The sequence below is a fragment of the Lagenorhynchus albirostris genome, chromosome 17 (assembly GCF_949774975.1).
Source record: "Lagenorhynchus albirostris chromosome 17, mLagAlb1.1, whole genome shotgun sequence".
Classification (NCBI taxonomy): Eukaryota; Metazoa; Chordata; class Mammalia; order Artiodactyla; family Delphinidae; genus Lagenorhynchus; species Lagenorhynchus albirostris.
This window is the reverse complement of record NC_083111.1, coordinates 44,891,186-44,918,033: the sequence shown is the minus strand read 5'-3', so window position 1 is coordinate 44,918,033 and position 26,848 is coordinate 44,891,186. Positions and strand designations below refer to the sequence as shown.

Here is a 26,848-nt window from a genome sequence, read left to right as displayed (position 1 = left end):
CTAAATGAATAAATCAGAGAAACAAATACCATATGGTTTCACTTATATGTGGAATTCAAAAACAAAACAAATTAACAAATATAACAAAATTGAAACAGACGCATAGATACAGAGAACAAGCAGGTGACTGCCAGAGGGGAAGGGTGTGGGAGAAAGAATGAAGGTGAGGCAGATTAAGAGGTACAAATTTCCAGTAATAAAATAAATAAATCAAGGGGATATAATGTACAGCCTAGGGAACATAGGCAGTAATACTGTAACAATTTGTATGGTGACAGTAACTAGACTCACCCTGTGATCATTCTGTAATATACAAAAATATAGAATCACTATGTTGCCCACCTGAAAGTAATATAATAAGTTAATTATACTTCAATTAAAAATAATTAAATTTTAAAAAGAAAAATATATATGAAAGTAAATATAAATATATATGAAAAATATATATGAAAGTAAATATATATGAAGTAAATATATATGAAAGTAAATATATATGAAAGTAAATATAAATCTCTTAAAGGTAAATATACAGTAAATGCAGTAGATTAATTACTTATAAAGCTATGATGTGTGAAGGTTAAAAGACAAAAGCAGTATAAAGAACTATAACTACAATAATTAGTTGAGGGATACACAAGATAAAAAGATGTAAAATGTGACATCAAAAACGTAACACATTGTGGAGGATAAAAATGTAGAGCTTTAGAATGCATTCAAACACATGTTGTTATCAACTTAAAATAGGCTGTTATAAACATATGCTGTTATATATAAGCATCATGGTAACCACAAAGCAAAAACCTACAGCAGATATGCAAAAGATAAAGGAAGGATTCTAAGCTTACCACTAAGACAGTCATCAAATCACAAATGAAGAGAGAAAGAAGAAAGGAACTACAAAACAGCCAGAAAACAGTTAACAAAATGGCATTAAGTACCTACCTATCAATAAATACTTCAAATGTAAATGGACTACATTCTCCAATCACAAGAAATAGAGTGGTGAAAGGATAAAAAACAAGACCTAACTATATGTTGCCTACCAGAGACTCACTTCAGATACAAGAACACAGACTGAAAGTGAAAGGATGGAAAAAGATATTCCATTCAAATAGAAACATTTAAAAGAAAGCTGGGGTAGCTATACTTATATCAGACAAAATAGACTTTGAAAGAAAGATGGTAGTAAGAAAAAAAGAAGGGCATTACATAATGATAAAGGGGTCAATCCAACAAGAGGATGTAATATTTGTAAATATTTAGGCACCCAATATAAAAGGATTCCCTAGGGGAAGTAAAGACACTACTCATAATTTATAGGGAACTCTAAGTCTCATTTTTCATAGAAGGAATCTACAGACAGAACCTAAACTATGCTATCTGCTAGTATCATCACCACCATCACTAACCTGTAGTAGTGCAAGTGAGAGAATCAATAATAGTACAATAAATTCCACAACCTAAGTCAGCAATTCTGAGCCCTTACTCAATGTGTGAAAAGGTAGTTGTTTTAGGCCATTTGGGCTGCTATAACAAAACACCACAGACTGGGTAGCTAATAAACAACAGAAATCTATTTCTCATAGTTCTGGAGGCTAGGAAGTCCAAGGTCAAGGTGCCAACCTGGTCTGGCGAGGGCCCTTTGTCTGGTTCACAGCCAGTGCCTTTTCATTGCATCCTCACTTGGCAGAAGGGGTTAGGGATCTCTCTGGAGCCTCTTTTAAAAGGCACTACTGAGTCCATGTGCCACAACTACAGAAGCCCGAGAGCCTAGAGCCCGTGCTCCACTACAAGAGAAGCCACCGCAATGAGAAGACCGCACACCGCAACAAAGAGTAGTCCCCCCTCCACAACTAGCGAAAGCCCGCGTGCAGCAACGAAGACCCAACACAGCCAAAAATAAATAAATAAAATAAATTTATTTAAAAATTTAAAAAACAAATGAAAGGCACTAATCTCATTCATGAGGTCTCCACTCTCATGACAAGCATCTTCCCAAGGCCCCACTTCCTAATACCATCATCTCTGGGGGTTAGGGCTTCAACATATGAATTTTGGAGGGACATACTCAAGCCACAGCAGCAGTCAACCAGATTAATCCAGTCTCAGATAAGAGAATTAAAGTGTTAAGAAAATAAATAAAAGACCATGTAAATATTGTTAATAGCCTCAGCAAAACTTTCAATAACCAATTTCCACTGCATCAAAACATGCAAGGAAAGAGGACGGCAAGATTGCTCTGTAACTCCGAGCACTAACCAGGATTTAAAAGCACATATTGTGGGCATCCCTGGTGGTGCAGTGGTTGAGGGCCCGCCTGCCGATGCAGGGGACGCAGGTTCGTGCCCCGGTCCGGCAGGATCCGGAGCATGCCGTGGAGCAGCTGGGCCCGTGAGCCATGGCTGCTGGGCCTGCGCGTCCGGGGCCTGTGCTCCGCAATGGGAGAGGCCGTAGCGGTGAGGGGTCCACGTACCAAAACAAAAAACAAAAAAAAGCACATATTGTGCTGGCCAAAGAGTTTGTCCAGTTAATGAATACACTGTTCAATAAAGTTCCGGGTGAAAATGAAAAGTGTTTTTACTTAAAACCAAATGAACTTTTTGGCCAACCCAATACATTAACAAAAAGCTTAGTTTTTTATCTCAAGTTTTGAATGGTACTTACAGTTTTGGTTTAGGTTCAAAAGATTTTTTAAAGTTTGTTTTTATGAATAACAAGTATCACTTCTATAAAGAGCCTTACAAATGGTTACATTTATTAGGTCAAAAGATTTTGAAAGTTTACTTTCTAGGTGGCACAAAGGCCAGAATAAATTAGTACTTTAAAAATAAATTTACTACTCTCTTTAGGGTGAAGAAGCTTTTTGCAAGACTTATTATTAACACAATGAGCAGAGAAAGCATACACAATCAAAGAATAAAAGAACTATGTAGCAAGTCTTGCCCTAGTTTACAGGTGAGGCCCACAGAGGATAAACAAAAATATGCAAAAGGAGAGGAGCACATAGTTAAATGTAAGTTACTGGTAAGGTTTTCATTCTTCAGCCGTATGCTGGGTCCACAAGTATTTATTAGATTAGCCTAGAGTGGACAAAACTAGCTAAATAAACAAGTCAGACCTGGACCACTAGTGATAATGTGTCATGAATCAAATTCTGTGTCTCAAGTCCAAAAAAGAAAAAGAAAACAGTTCAAATCTACAGGATCTAAAGGTGGGTATGACTGACACAGATATGTCTCTCAGAGTAAATAGCATATTTACTAAGTGAAATATCAATATATTAAACTGATTCAGACTGGACATCAAGGTGATTTTACCTTACCTAACACAACAACTTGGTCACCTGTGCATCAAAAAAAGTCTCTATAATTAAAAATGATCACAAAGACATGTTAAGGAAGTATACTATAACTATTATCAAAAGAGTCACAATCATTATAAATCTCATTTTCTAAGTAGCTTTTGTGGAAATTATATAAATATCTTGCAATGCTTTACAGTGCACTGACGAGTAAAATAAAAATCAACAAATGTTAGAATTTAATTGAACTTTACAAACTACACATGCCTTCTTATCAAGAAATTAAGCAATATTGTTTTTTTATAATGATTTCTGAATAAACCTCAGATTTCTAACTTTTAAATTTCATTTCATTACATTCTCATACAATATTATTTTTAACAGATTCATACCTATAACTCTAAAAGGCCCCTTCATTTAACCTACCATCCACACTAATTTTATTTAGAAAATAAGTCTTTTCTTCATTGTGCGTCTATAATAATTTGAAATAATATAAATCAAATATGGGCTTACTCAATTTTACTAACACATATATAGTTTTTTAAGTTAATTTCCTATTATACTAATCAAAGCTTAAAATAGGAAAATAAACTATTTTAAAATGTGTTTCATCTATAATGTTTTTACTAAGAAATTAATTCCAATCACTAGCATAAACTCAAGTATAACTCTCCAGGGGTGTACAATGCTGAATAATTTGTCCAAATGTCAACTGCAATTTTCAAAAATCCTTTCTACCTCAAAATTTTAAACATCTGTAAAAAATACTTGTTTTGAGAGTGGTTTACATTCATGACACTTGACCTTTTGCTGTACACACCACAAAATTCAAGTCTCAAATACCATATAAGCAGGAAATCTGATCATTCCTGCAGTAGCCATCTGCATGGTCCAATATCAAATATTAGTTCTAGGTTACACTAAGTCATGTGTTACAAATCTTTTTCTGCAGCCTCTATAATTAGTTGTAATTTGCCTCTTTTAAAATGTGTTTCTTATGGGACATCTGGCCTTGAAACTTCCACCTTCCCATTGAAAAAACACTTAGTGTCTGGATTTTTTTTTTTTTTCACTTAATATGGAGCACTGCATGGGTGGTATAACCAAGTCCAGACTTCTTAAAAAAAAATTAAATTCCAGGAACAGATGATGATTAAGAACCATTTAAGTATTACCAAATATAAATGTAAAATAAAACTTTGTTGCACATAACTATCTACAGATTCCTAAATCAATCTCCCAGATATTTAAAGTTCCCAAAATAAATTTTAATGAGAGTATAGCATTGGTCTACTCACTTCCAGGAACTACATTAGTTAAGTTAAATTGCATAATAAAGGTTTGGAATTAGAGATTTCACAGAAAGAAAAACAGTTTTGAGCCCAGTAGGTTCATATGACACTCAAAGTATCTACTGTAAATAGGAAACGATTTTAGCAATTTATAAATAACCTTTACTCATTTCACAGAAATTGAAACTTAATAATACTCATCAATTCACTTGATCTAGACAGGCTTCCTTAAAACTGAAAATTAAATACGGGGTAAGGAAAAAGTAATAAAAATGAAAGACAGATACTAATTTTATACAGGATAAAAGTGGAAGAATTCATCACAATATGCTGCTGCCCAGACCTGTTTGCTTCTTAGATTAGAAAATTTTTGGTAGAAACTCCTTAAAATCACTATTATACCTTAACAAAAACACTGAAAAGAAATGTAACATGGGTCAAAGAAAGAAGTCAGAAAAAAATCAGTTTCTGATGACAAAACCTCAAAGACACAATGAAATTAGGTATGAAGGGAAATTCAATATATTTTCATCTTCTCAAAAAATAACCTGAGAAATTTCTATCTTGTTTAGAAATGTCACTTTGCAAAAATTCAAAAACCTTCACCTAAAAATTGGACACAATCAGGCCCCATTTCTGGCAGATATAGGTAATAAGCAATATGCATAATCCCTATTAAGGCTATGATCAGATTAAGTAAAATGAGTATGAAAATAACCATTAGGATATATTTTATCCAAATTTAAGAAAACCCTTTTGCCTAACAAACGTAAGGTAGATAGCTAGTGGGAAGCAGCCGCATGGCACAGGGATATCGGCTTGGTGCTTTGTGACCGCCTGGAGGGGAGGGATAGGGAGGGTGGGAGGGAGGGAGACGCAAGAGGGAAGAGATATGGGAACATATGTATATGTATAACTGATTCACTTTGTTATAAAGCAGAAACTAACACACCATTGTAAAGCAATTATACCCCAAAAAAGATGTTAAAAAAAAAAAGAAAACCCTTTTGCAATTAATTATGTTACTTTAATAGGTATGTAAAAAAAAAATTAAGTGTACGAGCTAAGATTTGTTTATGTAAAACCTGACACATCCCAAAAGTTAAAAAAATATCAAATAACTATTAAAATTGGTTAACATAAACAACTAGGTTTAATAATTTCTTACCTGTATCCCATCTTTAAGTTTCAAAATACATTCCATTGTATTGATGGTAATTACCACTGGTTCTGAACCCAGTTTTGTCCACGGTACATGGATCCTCAGTTCGTGAATATGTCCACTTAAAAAAGTGAATGGTAATTTCAATTCCTTAAAATACAAAATATTAAAGAAAATTTAGTAAGTGCTTAATATTCTTTTCATTCTAATATCCAAAATACTTTCTGAAAAGAAAAATAAAATTTCCAACACAAAAATATTCTGGAAATTACTTTTCATCAAAAAAGAGCATCGAGATACGTTCGGTACATTACTCCTTTCTGCCCGTGGACGCCGCCAAGCAAGCATCGTTGACGTCTCCCTCCTCCACTGCCGTCACGTCTAAGTCAGAGTCTCCCAAAGAACCCGAACAGCTGAGGCAGCTCTTCATCGGAGGTTTGAGCTTTGAAACAACCAATGAGTGTCTGAGGAGCCATTTTAAGCAATGGGGAACGCTCACAGATTGTGTGGTAATGAGGGATCCAAACACCAAGCACTCCAGAGGCTTCCGGTTTGTCACATATGCCACTGTGGAGAAGGTGGATGCAGCCATAAATACAAGGCCACATAAGGGATGGAAGAGTTGGGGAACCAAAGAGGGCCGTCTCAAGAGAAGATTCTCAAAGACCTGGTGCCCACTGAACTGTGAAAAAGATTTTTGTTGGTGGCCTTAAAGAAGACACTGAAGAACATCACCTAAGAGATTGTTTCGAACAGTATGGGAAAACTGAAGTGATTGAAATCATGACTGACCGAGGCAGTGGCAAAAAGGAAGGCTTTGCTTTCAGTTTAACCTTTGATGACCATGACTCCGTAGACAAGACTGTCATTCAGAAACACCACACTGTGAATGGCCACAACTGTGAAGTAAGGAAAGCCCTATCTCAGCAAGAGATGGCTAGTGCCTCATCCAGCCAAAGAGGTCGAAGTGGTTCTGGAAACTTTGGTGGTAGTCGTGGAGGGGGTTTTGATGGGAATGACAGCTTTGGTCATGGAGGAAACTTCAGTGGTCGAGGTGGCTTTGGTGGCAGCGGCAGTGGTGGTGGATATGGTGGCAGTGGGGATGGCAGTAATGGATTTGGTAATGATGGAAGCAATTTTGGAGGTAGTGGAAGCTACAATGATTTTGTCAATTACAACAACCAATCTTCAAATTTTGGACCCATGAAAGGAGGAAACTTTGGAAGCAGAAGTTCTGGCCCCTGTGGTGGTGGAAGCCAATACTTTGCCGAACCATGAAACCAAGGTGGCTATGGAGGTTCCAGCAGCAGCAGTAGCTATGGCAGTGGCAGAAGGTTTTAATTACTGCCAGGAAACAAAGCTTAGCAGGAGAGGAGAGCCAGAGAAGTGACAGGGAAGCTACAGGTTACAACAGATTTGTGAACTCAGCCAAGCACAGTGGTGGCAGGGCCTAGGTGCTACAAAGAACACGTTTTAGACAATACTCATGTGTACGGGCAAAAAAACTCAAGGACTGTAATTGTGACTAACTGTATAACAGGTTATTTTAGTTTCTGTTCTGTGGAAAGTATAAAGCATTCCAACAAAGGGTTTTAATGTAGATTTTTTTTTTTTTTTGCACCCATGCTGTTGATTGCATGATCATGACACTGAATAAATGTCTTTAAAAAAAAAAAAAAGGCAGCATCAATGGACTTCCCTGGTGGCACAGTGGTTGAGAATCCACCTGCCAATGCAGGGGACACAAGTTCGATCCCTGATCCGGGAAGATCCCACATGCCTCAGAGCAACTAAGCCCATACACCACAACTACTGAGCCTGTGCTCTAGAGCCCACGAGCCACAACTACTGAAGCCCATGCACCTAGAGCCCGTGCTCTGCAACAAGAGAAGCCACTGCAATGAGAAGCCCGCGCACAGCAACAAAGAGTAGCCCCCACTCTCGCAGCTGGAGAAAGCCCACGCACAGCAGCAAAGACCCAGCACAGCCAAAAATAAATAAATAAATTTATTTTTTTAAAAAAGCAGCATCAAATAACTTGTTAAACTATAGTTAATGATAAACTACAAAAACTTATTGTGCAAGTTACATTTAATAAGCTACTTAACCTGTGTAGGCCTCTATTTCTTATTTTGCTAAATGGAAATAATAATAGAATATGATTGTAAGGCAAGTTTAAAGAGAATGGAATTAAAGATAGGAGAATGACCTGACAAAATAAAAACGGACCAACTTAGAAAAAAAATTTATTGAGCTTTACCTAATTAAAGATTGTACCTGGATACTATTTGGTCATAAATTCTAAGTGTTTTCTGACTGGTTTCCATTATTATTAAAAAGGTTAGATGTATGCTAACGCATGTATATGGAATCTAAAAAAACGGTACTGATGAACCTAGTGGCAGGGCAGAAATAAAGATACAGACGTAGAGAACGGACTTGAGGATACAGCAGGGGAAGGGGAAGCTGGGACAAAGTGAAAGTAGCATTGACATATACACACTACCAAATGTAAAATGGATGGCTAGTGGGAAGCGGCTATATAGCACAGGGAGATCAGCTCAATGCTCTGTGATGACCTAGAAGGGTGGGATAGAGGGTGGGAGGGAGGCTCAAGAGGGAGGGGATATGGGGATATATGTATACATATAGCTCTGATTCACTCTGTTGTACAGCAGAAACTAACACAACATTGTAAAGCAATTATACTCCAGTAAAGATGAAAAAAAAAAAGGCACCTCCTCTCAAAAAAAGAAAAAAAAGTTAGAAATGAAAATGTAAATGTTACCACAATCACTTTATACTAAATTGTTTCACCTTCAGATAAAATGTTACAAACCAACAAAAGAAAAAAACAAATTTGTATTTGGACTATATCTCAATCACATTCTTGTAACTCTATTTGTGAAAGTTAAGATAAATATAAAGCTATTCATTCATCTAAGAATTGTCCACCTACTTGGTTTAGCAACATAGTAGCAATATAGCTAAATATATACAGATAGTACAGCAAAGTGGTTAAGACCAATAACTCTAGAGCCAGCACAAGTGGATTTAATCCTACCTCTGCTACTTACTAGCACAATGACAATAGGCAAGTTGTATTAAAGTATGTGTGTCTCAGTTTCTTTATCTGTAAAACTGGATAATAATAGTGTGTTTGAGGATTAAATGAATTAATTTATATAAAGCACTTAGGACACTGTCTTCCTCAAAGAGCAATCAATATAAAGATGCTAACTATTTATTATTACAAACGTATAAGCCTCCTTTATGTCTTCACAAGTTTTTTTAAAGGGCAGAATACTAAAAATCTATTTCTACTATTCTAATGGAATGTCACAATTTTTAAACAGTTCTCATTATTTCATTAATTTTAAAGATGCAGTACTTTCTCCCAGCATTAATCAATGGAACAGATTATATTTTGATCAGTGTCCATAATGAAGACAATGTTTACTGAGCACTTACTGTGTACCACACACTGCTTTAAGCACTTTACCTGCATGCAAAATTTAATCTTTGTAAGTACCCCAAAAAGTAAATACTATTATACCCACTTTACAGATAAAAAACCTGAGGCATGGAAAGGTCAACTAACTTTCAAAAATGACTCAGCTAGGAGCTCTGTGACTCAAAACCAGAAACTATGATGCCAGAGCCCTTCCTCTTATCAACAACTATACTGCACCTAACTTTCATTATGAGCACTGAATACATTTCCATTGGTTATACATCCATTTGGATAATGTTCCAATGACATCTCCATCTCTACCCTTGACTTCTGTAACAATGATACGTTTGTGAAATGGCTACCAAAACCGCAGTCTATGGGCACAAATTGGCTTTTCTTAGGGAGAAGTTAAAAGACACCTGAACCAAACTCAAGACCTTGGTATCACCAGAATGCTACTAATCATCTGAATAACTAACAAAACACTAACACAAGAGGCAGCATTCTACATTAAAACATGGAATTTTGAACCATATGGCCCATGTTGGAGATCCAACTGAAGTTCAACACTTATTAATTATCTGACTATAAAGCAAGATCATTTCCATTTCCTCATCACAGAGTTGTGGTGATAAACAAATAAGAACACATTTATGCCTTGTAAAAGGCAAAAGAAAATGCTGACTGTTATAATAAATGGATCATCCTGAGGTAACCACAAAGAAATGATTTTCTTTTCATTCCTTTTCCTTCTCAAAATATATTGTACAACTTAAAAATATTCTATTTACTTGTAACTACTCAGAAATACATTGTGAAAAATACATCCCTAAAACCAGAATATCTATGGCTGCACAAAGGATATAGTAATGAAAAATTCAGAGGATTGACTAGCTCTCATAAATATAATTCTAGGTAAGCAATTTAAAAATATTCTCACACAGAAAAAAGGGATACTTGAAAAATGAATATAGCAGGCCACAAAAGCAAAAATAGATGAAAAGGACTACATCAAACCTAAAAACCTCCACAGAGCAAAGAAAACACTCAGCAAAGTGGAAAGGCAACCCACATGAGAGAAACTATTTGTAAACCATATTATCTGATAAGGGGTTAAAATCTAGTATATATAAAGAACTATGACAACTCAACAACAAAAAAACAAATAATCCAATTTTAAAAATAGAGAAACTATTTGTAAACCATATTATCTGATAAGGGGTTAAAATCTAGTATATATAAAGAACTATGACAACTCAACAACAAAAAAACAAATAATCCAATTTTAAAAATAATCCAATTTTAAAAATGACTCGAATAGACATTTCCAAAAAGCATATACAAATGGCCAACAAATAGAGGAAAACATGCTCACCATCATTAATTGTCAGAGAAATGCAAATCAAAACCACAATGATATATCATCTCACACCTGTTATAATGGCACCTATCCCAAAAAAAACCCACAACAGGAAGTGATAAGTGTGGTGAGTATATGAAGAATGTAGAACCCTTGTGCACTGTCGATGAAAATGTAAAATAGTGCAGCCACTACAGAAAACAGTATGGAGATTCTTCAAACAATTAAAAACAGAATTACCATATGATCCAGCAATCTCAGTTCTGAGCACAAAATAAAAAGAACTGAAACCAGGATCCTGAAAACATATTTGTACAACCATATTTTTTGCAGCATTATTCACAATAGTCAAGAGGTGGATACAACCTAATGTCCATTGAAAGATAAATGTATAAAGAAAATGTGGTATATACACATGATGAAATATTATTCAGTCTTTAAAAAGGAAATTCTGTCATATGCTACAACATATAATGAACCTCAAGGACATTGTACTAAATGAAATAAGCCAGTCACACAAAGATAAATATTGTTTGATTCCACTTCTATAATGTACCTAAATTAGTCAAATTCTCAGACACATAAGTAGAACAGCGGTTGCCAGGGGCTGGGGGAAGAGAGAAAAGGGAAGTAGTTTTTCAGTGGGTACAGAATTTAAGTTTTGGAAGATGAAAAGTTCTAGAGATCTGTTGAACAACAATGTATTGGGTTGGCCAAAAAGTGCATTCAGGTTTTTCTGTAATACATTATGGAAAAACCCAAAGAAACTTTTTGGCCACCCCAATATATATAATTAACACAACTATCCACTTAAAAATGGTTAAGATGGTAAATTTTATGCTATATGCTTTTTACCACAAAATAAAAATGAATGTAAGACAGGACTTCAAGAATTCTAAGTTAGAAGTTTGGCAAATCCTCTCCCCAGAAAGCAGTGACAAAACTGGACAAAGTTATTAAAAACAACAGAAATCTCAGGGGCAATAAGGGAAGGCTACCCTGAGGTCACAACAGCAGTTGGTGCAAGAAACTAGACAGAAGACCAGCCAGAAAATTAACAGAGAAATCCAGAGAACAAGACAGCCAAAGATGGCCTTGCTATGACCTCAGTATTCCTGGTAACCTGGAAAGCTATATGTATGTGCCAGGCTGTGCTTACTTAGACGACACGACACTGGAGAGACCCCTAACAATCTACTCATCCTTGGTTGACCAAGAAGCCTTGCAAACAGAGTAAGTAAAAACATGGATCAGATCCGTAAACTCCTTGAACTTTGAAAGCATTATCTAGTACATGTATATGTCCCATGCGAAAGAGCAGAAGCCTTATTGGTTCAAAAGTTTAAACAACCTCTAGCCAATCACTGGCTGATGACTCAATTATAGTGACCCAGGGGTAATCCCTAGAAAGCCAAGCCTAAAAACAGAAAGAATTGGGGGAGAAAAAAAAAAAAAATGAGCACAGTCATCAGAGGCCACACTGCAGAGGAAACAGACACCACAAATTTAGCCCAGGCAAGGCACTAAACAAATACATAAACCAATAGCAACAACAAATATCCCCAGAGAGAAGAAATCAGAATGCAGAGTTGCTAAAGCATATTATCCAAAACACCCAGTTTTCAACTAAAAATTGTGAAACATGAAAAGCATGCAAAGTAGTCAATAGAAACTCTCTCTGAGGATGCACAAATGTAGGACTTACTACACAAGGACTTCAAAACATCTATTATAAATGTGTTCAAAGAAATAAAGGAAGCTATATTTAAATAATTAAAGGAATATATGACCACAACGATTCATCAAGTAGAGAATACCAAGAATGAGATAGAAATTATAAAAAAAACAAATAGAAATTTTTGAGTTTAAAAATACAATAAACAAAATTAAAAATTCACTGAAAGAACTCAACATCAGATTTGAGCTGGCAGAAGAATCAGCAAATCCACACCCAGACATATCAAAGCAAAAACTTTGAAAGCCTAGGACAAGAAGAAAATCTTGAAAGCAGAAACAGAAAATCAACTTGTCACATACAAGAAAACTCTTAGTAGATTAAAAGCTAACTTGTCATTACAAACAATAAGGGCAAAAAGGCAGTGAGATGATATATTTAAATAACAAAAGAAAATAACCATCAACCAAAAATCCTATATCCAGCAAAAGTATACTTCAAAAATGAAGGTGAAATAAAGGCATACCGAAATAAAGTCTCAGGTAATTCTTTGTAACAGAATACTAAAAGAAGTTCTTTGGACAGAAAGGAAGCAATACCAGATTGTAACTCAAAGCCACACAAACAGCACTAATAAAAGTATATATGTAGATAATTATTAAAACACAGTATAAATGTTTTCTTCTTTTTTCTTCTGATTCAAAAGGCAATCACAAAAAACAATTATAACGTTGATATATTAGGTTTATAACAAAGAAATGCAATATATGTGAAAACAGTACCACAAAGGAGGGAGAAGAAATGAAGCTATAGTGGAGAAAGTTTCTGTACTTTAATGGAATAAAGTCAGCATTAATCTCAAATAGACTGTGATAAATTAGATGCATACTGTAATCCTCTAAGCAACCACTAAGAAAATAACTCAAATTAAAAATCAAAGGAATTAAAATGCAATACTAAAAAATATCTACTTAATAGTAAAGAAAGTAGCAAAGGATTATGAGAGAAACAAAAGACATGAGACACTCAGAAAATAGCAAAATGGTAGACAGAAATCCAACCATATGAATAAAAACAAAATGTGAATGGATTAAATATTCCAATCAAAAGGCAAAGATTCCTTCCATGTCCTGGCTATTGTAAATAGTGCTGCAATGAACACTGGGATGCATGTGTCTTTCTGAAATACGGTTTTCTCTGGGTATACTGCCAGTAGTAGGACTGCTGGGTCATATGGCAGTTCTATTTTTAGTTTTTTAAGCAATCTCCATACCGCTCTCCATAGTGGCTGTATCAATTTACATTCCCACCAACAGTGTAAGAGGGTTCCCTTTTCTCCACACCCTCTCCAGCATTTGTTGTTTGTAGATTTTTTGATGATGACCATTCTGACTGGTGTGAGGTGATACCTCACTGTAGTTCTGATTTGCACTTCTCTAATAATTAGTGATGTTGAGCATCTTTTCATGTGTTTGTTGGCCGTCTGTATGTCTTCTTTGGAGAAATGTCTACTTAGGTCTTCCACCCATTTTTTGATTGGGTTGGTTTTTTTTTTTTTTGACATTGAGCTAAATGAGCTTTTTGTATATTTTGGAGACTAATCCTTTGTCACTTGCTTCGTTTGCAAATATTTTCTCCCAATCTGAGGGCTTTTCATCAACAAAGGAATGGATAAAGAAGATGTGGTACATATATACAGTGGAATATTACTCAGCCATAAAAAAGTAATGAAATTGGGTCATTTGCAGAGATGTGGATGGACCTAGAGACGGTCACAGAGAGTGAAGTAAGTCAGAAAGAGAAAGAGAGAAGTCAGTAAGTCAGAAAGAGAAAGAGAGAAGTCAGTAAGTCAGAAAGAGAAAAACAAATATCGTATATTAACACATATATGTGGAATCTAAAAAAATGGTATAGATGATCTTCTTTGCAAAACAGAAATAGAGACACAGAGAACAAATGATGCCAAGGGTGAAGGGTGGTGGGGTGGAATGAACTGGGAGATTGGGATAGTGATACTATGTATAAAATAGATAACTAACGAGAATATACTATATAGCACAGGGAACTCTACTCAATGCTCCATGGTGACCTAAATGGGAAGAAAATCCAAAAAAGAGGGGATACATGTATATGTATAGCTGATTCATTTTGCTATACAGCAGAAACTAACACAACATTATAAAGCAACTATACTCCAACAAAAATTAATTTTAAAAAAAGGCAAAGGTTGTCAGACTGGATTTTAAAAACTAGTAAGATCCAACTATATGCTCTCCACAAGAGACATACTTTAGATTAAAAAAACACAAATAGGTTGAAAATAAGAAAAAGGTGTGTTTTTTTTCATTTTTCTGTATAGATACAGATAACAGATTGGTGGTTGCCAGAGGCAATGGGGTGGAAAGTGAACGAAATGGGTAAAGGTGGTCAAAAGATACAAGCTTCTAGTTATAAAATTTAAATAGTCCTGGGATATAATGTACAGCATGGCGAGTACAGTTAATAACACTGTATTCCATATTTGAAAGGTGCTAAGAGTAAATCTTGAAAGTTCTCATCATAAGAAACAAAACTTTTTTAACTATGTATGGTGACAGGTGTTAACTGGGCTTACTTTGGTGATCATTTTGCAATATATACAAATATCAAATCATTACATTGTACACCTGAAACAATATAACACTATATGTCTTTTACACTGTAATAAAAAAATTAATAAACAAGATCCCAGGAAGTCATGTGATCCAGTTTCTTGCCTTGAATACATCAAATCACCATATTTGCTTGCTATTTAGGGAAATGGTATGGTATTCTATTTTAGGCATATAAAGAATTTTAATTTCTATGATCTTAATTTCCAGCAGTATTTTCCCCTGGTTTTCATATGAGTGTTCTCCATTGCAAATAAGTAACAATTAAAAACAGTTTATCCCAGTCATAGGTTGAAAATACAGCAGATGAAATTTTAAAGAATTGTTGAAACCAAATAACATGTCTGTAAAACTTTCAAACAGTGTGGTACCAGGCTTGAAGAAATACAACACAAGGCAAAAGTGGTAAGATAGTTTAAAATGCAGTGTACTGAGGGGAAAAAGAAAAGAACATGTATCATGCAACCAGTAACCATAAGAGAGGTAATTACCCTATTATCAGATAAAATAGACTTTAAGAAAAAAAACTGTTACTAAAGATAACATGGGACACTTTATAATGATGGGTAAATTCAAGAAGAAAATATATACAAATGAACTTATTTGCAAAATAGAAACAGACTCACAGATTTCGAAAACAAACCTACAGTTACCAAAGGGGAAACATGGTGGGGAGAGATAAATTAGGAGTTTGGGATTAACATACACACACTACCATATAAAAAATAGATAACCAACAAGGACCTACTGTATGGCACAGGGAACTCTACTCAACATTCTGTAATAACCTACATGAGTAAAGAATCTGAAAAAGAATGAGCATATGTGTATGTATAACTGAATCACTTTGCTCTACACCTGAAACTAACACAACATTGTAAATCAACTATACTCCAATAAAATTTTTTTAAAAAAAATATAAAACATATGAGCATAGCAACAGAGCCCCAAAATACAAAAATCAAAAACTGACAAAAGTGAGAAGAGAAATAATTCAGTAACTTACAATAATAAACAGAACAGACAGAAAATCAACAAAGATATAGAAGACCTGAAAAACACTATCAACCAATTTAGACCTTACCTCTATAAACCATTCCATCCAACATCTGCAAAAATACACTGCTATCTCAAGGAAAATCAGAAAACGTTTGAACTGAATGAAAATAAAAACACAACATACCAAAATTCATAGGATGCAGCTAAAGAAACGTAGAGCTGTAAATGGTAAATGTCTATAGTAGAAAAAGAGAACTATCTCAAATCAATAACCTAGGCTTCTACCTGCAGGCAGCAGAAAAACAAACTAAACCAAACTAAACAAGCTAACCCAAACTGAACAAACAAAAACAAGGACCACAATACCAAAAAAGGCAGGAGAGGAAGAGGGCAAATGCAGTTAAACTATTGTAAGATTATTCAGGAAATGGTAAGAATGCTAATTTAAGGTAGATGCCAATAAGTCAAATATCCACTTTGTAATCTTTAGAGAAGCAACTGAAATAATTTTTAAAAGAGTATAATTAAAAAGACTTTAAGGCAAAAAGAATTACTAGCGTGAATGAAAGAGGGACATATTTCAGAATGATTTTTTTTAAGTATATTCAACAATAAGGTATCACCGTACTGAATCTGTATGCACTTAACAATGTAACTTCAAGGTATATAAAGTGAAGGTTGGCAAAACTATAAAAGGGAAGTAGACAAATCCACAATCATAGTTGGAGATGTTAACCATTAACATACCTCTCTTAGTAACTGACAGAACAAGCAGACAATGAAAATCCATATGGATTTATAAGATTTGAAGAACTCTAATAACCAATTTGAAGCAACTGACATTTATGGAAGAATAAAGCAACAACTGTAGGATACACATGTCTCATCAATTACACATGGAATATTTACAAAAATAAAATTTTGACCATGTACTAAGTCATAAATTATAATGGATCAAAATCATAGAGAATGTGCTGACCACAATGCAGTTAAATTAGAAATCAATAACAGAAAGATAATTATTCGCTAAATGTTTAGAAATTAAGCAACACACTTCTAAATAACCCACGGATTACATAAAAAATCAAAATGAAATTTTTTAAGCTGAATAATAATGAAAAGACAACATATAAAATTGTGGTGATAAAGCTAAATAGATGGTTAAAGAAAAATGTACAGTATTCAATGCACATATTAGAGTAGAAAAGGGCTGAAGAAAATCAATAACCTAAGCTTCCACCTCAAGAAGCTAGAGAAAACAATGGCAAATCAAATCCAAAGAAACAGGAAAAAAAAGAAATGATTAAAAAAAATAAGAGCAGAAATACATTACGGGGACTTCCCTGGTGGCACAGTGGCTGAGAATCCACCTGCTAATGCAGGGCACACGGGTTTGAGCCCTGGTCCAGGAAGATCCCACATGCCACGGAGCAACAAAGCCTGTGTGCCACAACTACTGAGCCTGTGCTCTAGAGCCCGTGAGCCACAACTACTGAGCCCTCATGCCTAGAGCCCATGCTCCGCAACAAGAGAAGCCACGACAATGAGAACCCTGCGCACCGCAACAAAGAGTAGCCCCTGCTAGCCTCAACTAAAGAAAGCCCGTGCACAGCAAAGAAGACCCAACACAGACAAAAATAAGTAAATAAATAAATAAATTTAAAAAAAGAAAAGAAATACATTACAAAGAAAGCAGGAATACAATAGAAAAATCAATAAAGTTGGGTTTCGACTAATTTTAATAAAGCCATAGCAATACTAATGAAAATACAAATTACTAATACAAGCATTGAAAAGAGGATATCATAACAGTTCCTAGATTTTTTTAAGGCAACTTTAAAATGAAAAACAAACAAAAAAACCCAACTTTATGGCTTAAATATGACAACTCAGAGCAGAGGCAAGCAAACTTTTTCAGTAAGGAGCAGACAGTAAATATTTCAGGCTTTTGCAAGCCATGCAGACTCTGTTCCAGCACTTAACCCTGTCGTTTTAGCTTGCAAAAGCAGCCACAGACGACATGTAAACGAATGAGAATAGCCGGGCTCCAATAAAATTTTATTTACAAAGTTAGGCCCACACCATTGTTTGCTGATTTTGAGGAAATGGAGAAATTCCTTGAAAAGTGTAACTAACCAAAACTAACAAAAGGAGAAACAGAAATCTAAACAGTCCTATATCTGTTAAAGCAATTAAATCAGGAATTAAAACTTTCCAACTAAGAAAACTCCTAACTAGTATGACTTCATGATTAATTTTTCCTAACATTTAAAAAACTGGTAAGGGGCAGCGGAGGGATAAATTGGGAGACTGGGATTGACATATACACACTACTATATGTAAAACAGATAACTAATAAGGGCCTACTGTGTAGCACAGGGAACTCTACTCAGTACTCTGTAATGACCTATATGGGGGAAGAATCTAAAAAAGAGTGGATATATGTATTATGTATAACTGATTCACTTCGCTGTACAGCATAACTAACACAACATTGTAAATCAACTAGACTCCGATAAAAAAATTTTTAATTAAATTTAAAAAATGTTAAAACTAATAAAGGAAAAAAGTTGGAGATTTCACATTTCCTGATTTCAAAACTTACTACAAAGTCATGGTAATCAAAACAATGTGATACTGACATAAAGACAGACATACAGATCAATGGAATCATATGGAGGGCCCAGAAATAAACCCTCCTATCAATGACCATTTGATTTTCAAGAAGGGTGCCAAGATCATTCAGTAGCGAAAGGACAGTCTTCGACAAACGATGTTAGAAAAACTGAACAGCCATATGCAAAACAATATGAAGTTGGATCCTTGTACCACATACAAAAATTAACTGAAAAGGGATCAAATACCTAAATGTGAGAGCTAAAACTATAAAACTCTTAGAAGAAAACAAGGGGAAAAGCTTCATGACACTGGATTTGGCAATGATTTCTTGGATATAACACCAAAAGCCCAGGCATCAAAAGAACAAGTTGTAAGTTAGACTTCATCAAAATTTAAAACTTTGGTTCTTCAAAGGATACTATCAACAGAGTCAAAAGGCAACCCACAATGGGAGATGATACTTGCACATCGTATCTGATAAAGGATTGATACCCAGAATATATAAATAATTCCTACAACTCAGTAACAAAAAAAACTTTTTAAAATGGGCAAAGGACTTGAACAGACATTTCTCCAAAGAAGATATACAAACAGCCAATAGCACAGGGAAAGGCTAAAAATAACAAACTTACCGAGTAACAGCAAAAAATGTGAAGTAACTGGAACTCCCACACATTACTGGTGAGAATGTAAATTGGTACAACCACTCTGGAAAACTACTTGGCAGTATCCATTAAAGCTAAATATATGCCTGCCTCCTAGGTATGCATCTAAAGGAAATCAACACCTCTGTCCAATACAAGAATGTTAAGAGCTTTCTTCATAATTGTCAAAAGCAGAAAAAATCCAAATGTACCTCAAAAGGAAAATAAATATATAAACTGTGAATCTTTATACAACGGAATACCACAAGGCAATACAAAGAATAAACTGTCATTCATTCAAGAACCTGGGTTAATCTTGGCCATAATGTTGAACAAACGAATTCAAACACAAGTGATTCTCATTTAAGTTTCAAGAACAGGTTCAAGAAATTTATCTGTGTTGATAGAAGTCAGAATTCAAACACAAGTGATTCTCATTTAAGTTTCAAGAACAGGTTCAAGAAATTTATCTGTGTTGATAGAAGTCAGAATAGCAGTCACTTGTTTTAGGGGTGGGGTACTAATTACAAAAAGGCAAGGAGAGCGTTTTGGGGTGCAGGAAATATTTTATTTCTTGATCTGGATAGTGGTTACACAGGTGTATGCATATGCAAAATCTGAGCTGTATACTTAGGATTTCTGCTCATTAAAAAACAATGAAAATATTAAGGTAATCAACCTTGGAGAGTGGAAGGGGAAGAAACCAAGAATATTATTTCTCAGCGTTAACTCCACGTTATTCCATAGTACAGAAAGCAGTGGAATATAACTAAAAGTTACTAATAACATCACCATCAGATTGTCTTTCCTTATCTCCTAAAAAGCAGTTGGTCTCTGACTCCTGAGTTCCCAAAGATAAGTTTTGTATTCTCAGACCTAAAAGAATTGCCTGGCATATGTTAATAAGTGTACTAAGTGAATTAATAAATATATAAACTTTGAAGTTACAGTTCATTTACATCAGACCATTCCCATGTTAAAAAAAAAAGAAACTAAAAAAGTGATTAAGAAAAAAGTTTTCAACTACGCTGGCATTCTCAATCTGTCTATTCAATATTCTGAGGATGTCATGGGTAATGTCATTTTTCCCACTGAGAGAACTTTCCTCAAGATGTGACCTTGCTGTCTTTCGCACCACTTCGTTCCCCAAAAAGGAAAAAGAGAATATTTTCCAGCGTCATACAGAATCCTAGCAATGTAAATTAGCATATTCGGTAAAGCTTAAGAACTGAGTAACAGAGTGAACAATTCTGACAAGAACAATGAAATTTTTTTCTATCTGTTGCGGCAATTTGGGGGATTATGATTCTAATAATCCATCATTAGTAACAAACCATTAAAAAAAATTCTGTAAAGCAAGGTCTCTAGTTCAAGATAGCCCAAAATACATTAGCAGAAAAACTAAGCTTTTAAAGCATAGTCAGTGTAGGAAAGCACACATTACTTCTAAGCAGGCTGAAAATGTTTCCAGTGACAGCTACACCGCTTACCTGCTCCAGCACATCCAATTTTAACTCCAGCTTGCTGAGAACCACGTCTCCGCCCCATAGTGAAAGCTGTAGATCTGACGGTTTTAAGTTTTTGATGTAGCGATTCACATAGCTCATTAAAATTGGAGTCACATAAGACTCCAGCATTCTTTAAGGTACAGAAGAGTCAAAGTCAGAAGCTGAAAGGGATAAAGACAGAAACATTAGAGGTAACTGAGTCTGTGGCGCATTCCTTAAGGAAAAGGCGTTTCTCGGGAAAGGTTGAAGAGGCCGAAAAGCAACAGTCCCCACCAAAGCGGCCGCTCGCCTTCCCCCAGAAGCAGAGAAAACTCAAATGGACTCTGCTCCAGCCGCGACTGCCTCACTAGTACAACTCCCCTCAACTCGCCTGGTGAGGAGTGGGAGGAAGAGGTGGTGACCTAAAGAAAGCGGGTCCCCTGGAGTGGGAAAATGAGGAGAGGCAGGCTCGCCTTTGGCCGCCGCACCCCTCCCTTAGCCAGCCCAGCCGCCCCAGGAGGCCCTCGCCCCCCCTGGAACCCGGCCGGATCTACCACCGTAGAAACAGAGCCAGAAGCAGGCCGTACGCTTCTCGCCGTATTGCACCCTCGGGTGACACGCCGAAGAGTACCGTGGCGTCTCCTTCACCTCCCGGTACCCGGCACCCGCCTGCTGAGGCGGCGCAGCTCCCGTACAGCGCACTTCCGGGTGTGCCCCGCTCGGTGCTCGAAACAAACTAACCCTCCACCGCCACCACTCGACTCCGCATCAGGGCCGGAGTTCCCAGGCTGGAGAAGCCATTCAGTGCCTCTTCTAGGAGGAGACCGCTGGCGCTCGACCAGCCTGCGTCTCCGCTCCTACCCAGCTAGTGGTTCGCACAAAGCTCTAGGAAGTGCGCGGGGGAGGTGGGCGGACCGGTAAAGCGGAGACACCGGAGATCCGGAAGTGGTGCTGCGGCAAGAGAGCAGCTGAGGTGGATATCGAGTCCGAGTGAGGAAGCACGGAGGGCCAATAGGTCCGATGAGGAGGAAGAAAGCGGGTCCTAGTGTTTAAAGCCCTGAAAACTAAGTGGTTTTTGTTTTTCTTAGGAAATGGAAGACCTGGAAAGAACTTGGGTTCAGTGCGCAGAGCAGTAGCAATAAGGCTGCAGGTGGGGTGGGGGGTAAATTTAGATCGAGAGCTTCATTCGCGGGGGGAAAGGAGAAGTTGAAGGGATCAGGATTAGGAGACTGCGTTTTGACCAAACGTGCAGACGAGCTCTCGCGTTCTTTTACTTTGGCGAAGGAGTGGTTTAGTATGTTTAAATTTGTGCGGGGAAGGAATAAAGAGAAAATCGTGGAGGTCCATTGGATTGCAGTCCGATATATGGAACTTCAGAGAAGCGGTAGGAATAGCAGAAGGAAATAAGACTCTTAGAGAAAGTGAAAAGAAATAGCTGATAGATAATGAATTCAAAGTTTTTTAAGGGTCAGTATTGGTTTTATTAGGCTGAAATGAATGTATAAAATACTACCTTTCCTTCTAGTACTTTGCAAGCTTACGAAGTCAAGAAACTCAAACACCCAACACCGGATAAACACCTATATACTGGGCTTAAAGGGATAGCATAGGACATGCTGCCTAATTATTGACCAGTATTTACTATTGTTGGTAACCTCTGAAGAAGACACCTACCACTGCATTTTGAAAATAGACTTTCCTTACAAGGTTATTAAAATATCCACCCATGTTGTCGTTGCATTTAATTGAAAACACTTCCTAAGTAAATTCCTAAAACTCTTTATTGGAATTCGATTTAAGATTTCTTTTTAATTTTTGAATTTTATTTTTTTATACAGCAGGTTCTTATTAGTTATCCATTTTATACATATTAGTGTATGTATGTCAATCCCAGTCTCCCAATTCACTGGTGATATGATGAAGTTGAGGTTTCTTGAAAGAGTTTTAGAAACTGCCATAGGAAAGAGGCATAAGTGAGGATGCCAAGGTGTTTAGATCTATTTTGCTAATGAAAATAAGGAACTAAGTTTCAAAAAGAAAGAAGGTGGGGTGGTTGGAGAAAGAGGAAGGAAGGAAAGTAAAAAAAAAGGAAAGAGAAGCAGCTAATGGCTAATTCAGAGCAGCTGTCCTCTCACAAAAAGCCTTGATGAGTAACCCAAGTAACTTGGGTCTTATTAAAGCCTACTAAATCAGCCAAGTAAATTATCCAAGTAATTAGTTATCTGCTTCACCTGAAAAGTGAAGAGGTTGAAGCCATGGCTCAGAAGTTTTAATATAAATGGTTGCACTAATTGTTTGAAAGCCCTAGGTGGTCTAGAGCAGGAGCTCCAAGTCCTGTTATTCTGCTAGGGAAGAAAAAGGGCCTAGTCTTATTTGTGTGGCAATTTAATAAATGAGACCAATATATTAAGATAAATTAGCCAGATATATTTAACAACTTTATTGGACTATAACTGTTTACAATAGTGTGTTAGTTTCTGCTTTATAACAAACTGAAACAGCTATACGTATACATATATCCCCGTATCCCCTCTCTCTTGCAACTCCGTCCCACCCTCCCTATCCCACCCCTCTAGGTGGTCACAAAGCACTGACCTGTCCTCCCTGTGCTAAACGACTGCTTCCCACTAGCTATTTTACATTTGGTAGAATATAGAAATCCATGCCAGTCTCTCACTTCGCCCCAGCTTATCCTTCACCCTCCCCCGGTTCCTCAAGTCCATTCTCAACGTCTACATCTTTATTCCTGTCCTGCCCCTAGGTTCTTCATAGCCATTTTTTTTTAGATTCCATATATATGTGTTAGCATACGGATTTGTATTTCACTTTCTGACTTACTTCACTCTGATAACAGACTCTAGCCCCATCCACCTCACTACAAATAACTCAATTTCGTTGCTTTTTATGGCTGAGTAATATTCCATTGTATATATATATATATATATATATATATATATATGCCACATCTTCTTTATCCATTCATCTGTCAATGTACACTTAGGTTGCTTCCATGTCCTGGCTATTGTAAATTGAGCTGCAGTGAACACTTTGGTACATGAATGTGTTTTTTGGGGGTTTTTTTTAACATCTTTATTGGAGTATAATTGCTTTACAATGGTGTGTTAGTTTCTGCTTTATAACAAAGTGAATCAGTTATACATATACATATGTTCCCATATCTCTTCCCTCTTCCAGCTCCCTCCCTCCCAACCTCCCTATCCCACCCCTCTAGGTGGTCACAAACCACCTAGCTGATCTCCCTGTGCTATGTGGCTTCTTCCCACTAGCTATCTATTTTACGTTTGGTAGTGTATATATGTCCATGCCACTCTCTCACTTTGTCACAGCTTACCCTTCCCCCTGCCCATTTCCTAAAGTCCATTCTCTAGTAGGTCAGTGCCTTTATTCCTATCTTGCCCCTAGGTTCTTCATGACTTTTTTTTCCTTAGATTCCATATATGTGTGTTAGCATACGGATTTGTTTTTCTCTTTCTGACTTATTTCACTGTGTATGACAGGCTCTAGGTCCATCCACCTCACTACAAATAACTCAATTCCGTTGCTTTTTATGACTGAGTAATATTCCATTGTATATATGTGCCACATCTTCTTTATCCATTCATCTGTTGATGGACACTTAGGTTGCTTCCATGACCTGGCTATTGTAAATAGAGCTGCAATGAACATTGTGGTGCCTGACTCTTTTTGACTTACGGTTTTCTCAGGATATATGCCCAGTAGTGGGATTGCTGGGTCGTATGGTACTTCTATTTTTAGTTTTTTAAGGAACCTCCATACTATTCTCCATAGTGGCCATATCAATTTACATTCCCACCAACAGTGCAAGAGGGTTCCCTTTTCTCCACACACCCTCCAGCATTTATGGTTTGTAGATTTTTTGATGATGGCCATTCTGAGCAGTATGAGATGATATCTCATTGTAGTTTTTATTTGCATTTCTCTAATGATTAATGATGTTGAGCATTCTTTCATGTGTTTGTTGGCAAACTGTATATCTTCTTTGGAGAAATGTCTGTGAGGTCTTCTGTCCATTTTTGGATTGGGTTGTTTGTTTTTTTGATATTGAGCTGCATGAGCTGCTTGTAAATTTTGGAGATTAATCCTTTGTCAGTTGCTTCATTTTCAAATATTTTCTCCCATTCTGAGGGTTGTCTTTTGGTCTTGTTTATGGTTTCCTTTGCTGTGCAAAAGCTTTAAGTTTCATTAGTTCCCATTTGTTTATTTTTGTTTTTATTTCCATTTATCTAGGAGCTGGGTCAAAAAGGATCTTGCTGTGAGTTATGTCATAGAGTGTTCTGCCTATGTTTTCCTCTAAGAGTTTGCTAGTGTCTGGCCTTACATTTAGGTCTTTAATCCATTTTGAGTTTATTTTTGTGTATGGTGTTAGACAGTGTTCTAATTTCATTATTTTATATGTAGCTGTCCAGTTTTCCCAGCACCACTTATTGAAGAGGCTGTCTTTTCTCCACTGTATATTCTTGTCTCTTTTATCAAAGATAAGGTGACCATATGTCCGTGGGTATATCTCTGGGCTTTCTATCCTGTTCCATTGATCTATATTTCTGTTTTTGTGCCAGTACCATACTGTCTTGACTACTGTAGCTTTGTAGTATAGTCTGAAGTCAGGGAGCCTGATTCCTCCAGCTCTGTTTTTCTTTCTCAAGATTGCTTTGGCTATTTGGGGTCGTTTGTCTTTCCATACAAATTGTGAAATTTTTTGTTCTAGTTCTGTGAAAAATGCCACTGGTAGTTTGATAGGGATTGCACTGAATCTGTAGATTGCTTTGGGTAGTAGAGTCATTTTCACAATGTTGATTCTTCCAATTCAAGAACACGATATATCTCTCCATCTATTTGTATCATCTTTAATTTCTGTCATCAGTCTTATAATTTTCTGCATACAGGTTTTTTGTCTCCTTAGGTAGGTTTATTCCTAGATATTTTATTCTTTTTGTTGCAATGGTAAATGGGAGTGTTTTGTTCATTTCACTTTCAGATTGTTCATCATTAGTGTATACGAATGCTAGAGATTTCTGTGAATTAATTTTGTATCCTGCTACTTTACCAAATTCATTGATTAGCTCTAGTAGTTTTCTGGTAGCATCTTTTGGATTCTCTATGGATAGTATCATGTTATCTGCAAACAGTAACAGCTTTACTTCTTCATTTCCGATTTTTATTCCTTTTATTTCTTTTTCTTCTCTGATTGCTGTGGCTAAAACTTCCAAAACTATGTTGAATAAGAGTGGTGAGAGTGAGCAACCTTGTCTTGTTCCTGATGTTAGTTGGAAATGCTTTCAGTTTTTCACCGTTGAGGACGATGTTGGCTGTGGGTTTGTCATATATGACCTTTATTATGTTGAAAAAAGTTCCCTCTATGCCTACTTTCCAGAGGATTTTTATCATAAATGAGTGTTGAATTTTGTCAAAAGCTTTCTCTGCATCTATTGAGATGATCATATGGTTTTTCTCCTTCAGTTTGTTAATATGGTGTATCACATTGGTTGATTTGCGTATATTGAAAAATCTTTGCATTACTGGGGTAAACCCCACTTAATCATGGTGTATGATCCTTGTAACGTGCTGTCAGATTCTGTTTGCTAGTATTTTGTTGAGGATTTTTGCATCTATATTCATCAGTGATATTGGCCTGTAGTTTTCTTTCTTTGTGACATCTTTGTCTGGTTTTGGTATCAGGGTGATGGTGGCCTTGTAGAATGTGTTTGGGAGTGATCCTCCCTCTGCTATATTTTGGAAGAGTTTGAGGATAGGTGTTAGCTCTTCTCTAAATGTTTGATAGAATTCGCCTATGAAGCCATCTGGTCCTGGGCTTTTGTTTGTTGGAAGATTTTTAATCCCAGTTTCAATCTCAGTGCTTGTGATTGGTCTGTTCATATTTTCTATTTCTTCCTGGTTCAGTCTCAGAACATTGTGCATTTGTAAGAATTTGTCCATTTCTTCCAGGTTGTCCATTTCATTGGCATAGGGTTGCTTGTAGTAATCTCTCATGATGCTTTGTATTTCTGCAGTGTCAATTGTTACTTCTCCATCTTCATTTCTAATTCTATTGAATTGAGTCTTCTCTCTTTTTTTCTTGATGAGTCTGCCTAATGGTTTATCAATTTTATTTATCTTCTCAAAGAACCAGCTTTTAGTTTTATTGATCTTTGCTATTGTTTC

At 36.2% G+C, this 26,848-nt stretch overlaps 1 protein-coding gene and 1 pseudogene across 12 annotated transcripts in view; one reads left to right on the top strand and one right to left on the bottom strand.

Moving 5' to 3' along the window:
• The window catches only part of VPS13B (vacuolar protein sorting 13 homolog B), a 793,535-nt gene extending 772,013 nt beyond the window's left edge, over positions 1-21,522 (bottom strand). For all 12 annotated transcript variants that reach the window (XM_060128467.1, XM_060128455.1, XM_060128456.1 and 9 more), the window contains exons 1-3: positions 21,389-21,522; positions 20,651-20,829; positions 5,765-5,908 (exon numbers count right to left, since the gene is read on the bottom strand). In XM_060128467.1, the coding sequence (XP_059984450.1) occupies positions 5,765-5,908; positions 20,651-20,797 (291 nt within the window). In that variant the 5' untranslated portion in view covers positions 20,798-20,829; positions 21,389-21,522. The remainder of the gene's footprint in view (positions 1-5,764; positions 5,909-20,650; positions 20,830-21,388) is intronic.
• On the top strand, positions 6,256-7,353 carry LOC132508050 (heterogeneous nuclear ribonucleoprotein A1-like; annotated as a pseudogene).
• Positions 21,523-26,848: the final 5,326 nt, after the last annotated feature.